The sequence below is a fragment of the Arachis duranensis genome, chromosome 7, assembly GCF_000817695.3.
Source record: "Arachis duranensis cultivar V14167 chromosome 7, aradu.V14167.gnm2.J7QH, whole genome shotgun sequence".
Taxonomy (NCBI): Eukaryota; Viridiplantae; Streptophyta; class Magnoliopsida; order Fabales; family Fabaceae; genus Arachis; species Arachis duranensis.
Window position 1 is genome coordinate 32,673,091 of NC_029778.3, and position 3,716 is coordinate 32,676,806.

A 3,716-nucleotide genomic window follows, 5' to 3' on the forward strand; every position below is an offset into this window, starting at 1 on the left:
GGTTTTTAAGTTTTTAGTTTTCAGTCTTTCTAATTTTTGTAATTTTAGTTTTTAGTTTTCATCTTGCCTTAAATATTTTTTATTTCTAATTTTTGTTGTTGGAAGCAAGCACATTGAATAATTGGCTAGTAAGGCTCATCTGTCTAAAACGAGACAATTATAAAAAGTATCACTTTTATTATAGGCCATTAAATAATTTCGGACTAATCAAACCGTCTTTTTAAAAATCATAAAAAACCGGATAGCAAGACACTTACCTGAAACTGAAATGCACAAAAATAAGTCTGTCATGCCTTTTGCCTTCGAGTCTATTTGTAATTTTGTTCTCATATCCTGATGCTATGTTAATAAAACTTGAAGTCAAGATTTTTTCCTGAAATTATTTAATAAACCATACGTTACATTAGGTGCACCACTTGTGCACCTCTCTTATTGTTTTCTTTGTCTTGATCTTTTTAGGATCTAATCTAGCTCCAGTTACCTTTGGCTTTGGTTAAACATTCCTTGAAACTTTTGGTGAATCAAAAGAACAGCATATGAAGTTATAGGTTTCTGGTAAAAGCTTTGTACTTCTTTTAGTAATTCGTTTACCATAAATACTATGTAGTTATCATAATGTGGAAAGGAAAAGAAAACTAAGAAAACTCTCATATCTTATGTAAGATATGCTTTAAACTCGCTGCTTTTAATCCGATTTTGTGTCATAAGGTATAGTGTTCCTATAGGACATTAGACCAATGTGTAAATTCATTACGCTGATCTAAACTTGTAAAATCATATGAATTGAATATATCAACTCAATGTAAGTTGAATTCACATCTTATTCAATGCTAAATGACTAATGATCTAACAAGGCCTTCCACACTCCATAGATAAAAAATTATAAAGGTAGTTTGCTTGATAGAGCTCTTGCGGTTCCAACAACAAAATCAATAATTGTTTGTCTACCTAACGATATCTTGAGCAGACCCTAGCCTACATCAATATCATAATTCCTTGAACAAAAAGCTCACTCTCCTTTCACTTACCTTCATAACTCAATATAAGCTCAGATTCCATGTAATAATGTGAAAATTGTAAATATTAATGCGAGCAAAATTTATACAAATAAACCCAATTCTACCATGAACATAAATGTTGTAGGCGTTCAAACAAATATTTTAGGTGTCCATGGCTTTTAAGGGAATCAAAATTCAATTGACAGAAACAGGACCAAAGATAAAAAAAAAAAAGATTATTTGAACAAGGCAGTTACTGAATAATGTTATATAGAACAACAAATCAAGTTCCAGATTAAGCTACAAAAGATTAGTAAAAATAACAAACCACTAGCAAAATTTATCGTATCCTACCTAGAACAACAACATGAAATTTTCAAAATTTCAGATAATTTGTCAAAAATGATAAACAATGGAATTAACTTCTTCCCAAGAGAGCAACAACATACATCATGTTACCTTCATTCCATAATAACCTTTGCACCAAGAGCTTTCATTTTCTCTATTATTTGTTCTCCTTCTTCCTTTGAAACACCTTTCTTTATAATAGAGGGTGTTTTCTCCACTAAATCCTTTGCCTCCTTCAAACCTAAATCAGTAAAGCCCCGAATCTCCTTGATGACTTTAATCTTGGAGGCTGCTTCATAGGACTCTAATTTCAATTCGAATACAGTCTTTTCTGGCTTTTTCTCCTCCTCGGCTTCTGCTGGTGCAGCTTTCGTCGCTGTGAGTCCAGCTATATTTGCAGCTCCTGGCTTCAAGAATCCAACAGTAGGAAGCTCCTTCATCCCCATTTTCTTCATCATAATGTGACCCAGTTCAGCTGCTTCAGCTACCGTAAGAGATGCCATTTCATCAACAAGCCTGAAAACTCTCTCAGATGGAGGGCCACGATGCTCCATAGGATCAAATGTTGTGGGATCAAAATCAGCAGGGAGATTTCGTTGGTCAATCTCCACCTCCTCAACGTCCTCTTCCTCCTGTTTCCTTGCAGCTTGACCAAAATTTCTTAATGACATATTTGAGTTACTTGCATTAAGCCCTACTACATATAAACGAAGATGTTGCCTACATAAAACTTTAGGTAAATAATGCCTTATTCTTAAAAGCGGCTTCATTCTTATCTTTCGCTATTGCTATCTTTCAGAAAGGCAAATCAGCCTGGTATGAAACACTGATATCCTCTATTCCAGTTAGTAAATATCCTGAAAGCAGAACCAAACAGAAACTTTATTTAAAGATTTTCTATAATCACTCATCATACTGAAAGATATTCTACTTTCATATAGTCTATGATGATTCAAAGCTTTATAATGTTTATCTTTAAAAAAAAAATTAAAGGAAAAATAAGAGTCAAACTATCAACTAACATGATTAGAAAACTATAAAATCAATTCTGGAATGAAGCAGAATAAAATAGTTGGTTATGCAAAACACAGCGCATTGTCTAGAGAACTCGACTAAATTTTAAACAATGATTGTGATTTCGGTTTATACTCTGGAAACCAAGGTTTGAGAACAAAACCTACTGAAGTTTGACTATACTTGATTTTGTCTAATGGTTTGAAACCAAAGTTATCTAACTCCAGATTTTATTTAGCTATCATCTAACTCAAGAGTTTTGTAAATTTCATAAAACAAAGTTATCCAACTTGGAAGAGTTTATGCGAAATGATTCGATGATAGATAAAAATAGATAAATAAACTTAATAGCATATTTATGATTGATATTGAACAATCAATACGTCTATGCGAAATCGAATATTGAATGAGTTTGTATTGTTACATAGTTATACCCCCACTTAGAATTTGTAAAAATTGTAATCATCAGCAACACAAACGAGTCTCTTTTGAATTGGCACCCCGCGGAAATAATAGAAAAAAGAAAATATTTTCCCTTCTTTTTATCTTTCTCCATTTACATAGTTGTACCATCTTTTGTTATAGATAAATGGATTATATGTTGCAGGTATAGCAGCATCTTTTTCTAAGAAATTTCATGTAACAGGAGCTGAGGTTTCATATGATGAACTACAAAACATTCCAGTTTCCAAATTCAACACTATATATATATAGAGAGAGAGAGAGAGAGAGAGAGAAACCAACAGAAGATGGAACAATTGAGGAGGCAAACGAAGCGAAACACTACGCACCTCTTTGTTAGATCACGCTGGTGGAAGCTGCTACTACTGCTACGGCCGCTGTTGCTGTTGCGGTTGCTAGGTCCATCTATCTGATTATAACGCTAAAAAATAACAGATTCTACCCAAGAAGAAGAAGAAGCAGCAGCTCGAATGTTTTAATTACCAAAGAGAGAGTACCTCGTGCTCACATGTGAGAAAGAGCCGGACGGGACAGAATGGGATGTGACCAAGTTTCAGAACTCGCTGATTCTTTCTCTTCCCTTGTTTCTTTTTCTTTGTTGGGTGAAGGGTTAGTTTTTTTTTTTTTTATCATTTTCGGGAACAGATATGGGTCGGAAAATCCGACCCACTACAACCAGAACCCATGCTCCGGAAACATAACCAGATTCTCTGAAATAAATGTCCTATATGTTTGTTTGTAGAGACCGGAACTAAGACTGAGAGAAAAAAATTCAGTATTATAATTGTTAAACTAGAGATTGGTATTTAAATTTCTGTCTTTGTCTTTAAAATTTTAGTATTTTATTACCTCCAAAAAGTAGGGACACTGGAGACAGAAAATTTTAAAGACGGG

General features: G+C 33.6%; 1 protein-coding gene across 4 annotated transcripts; it reads right to left on the reverse strand.

Moving 5' to 3' along the window:
* Positions 1–1,262: 1,262 nt before the first annotated feature.
* On the reverse strand, positions 1,263–3,408 carry LOC107458541 (uncharacterized). 4 transcript variants are annotated; one of them, XM_016076743.3, is made up of 3 exons: positions 3,320–3,408; positions 3,152–3,227; positions 1,263–2,203 (listed from the first exon to the last, which is right to left on the reverse strand). In XM_016076743.3, exon 3 carries the CDS (start codon positions 2,114–2,116, stop codon positions 1,460–1,462), a length of 657 nt encoding a protein of 218 aa, XP_015932229.1. In that variant the 5' UTR covers positions 2,117–2,203; positions 3,152–3,227; positions 3,320–3,408; the 3' UTR covers positions 1,263–1,459. The 4 variants fall into 4 exon arrangements, with proteins under 4 accessions (XP_015932229.1, XP_015932228.1, XP_020983396.1 ...); XM_016076742.3 differs by having other exon boundaries at positions 3,152–3,231; positions 3,320–3,403; XM_021127737.2 differs by having other exon boundaries at positions 3,152–3,243; positions 3,320–3,403.
* Between the last annotated feature and the right edge of the window lie 308 nt (positions 3,409–3,716).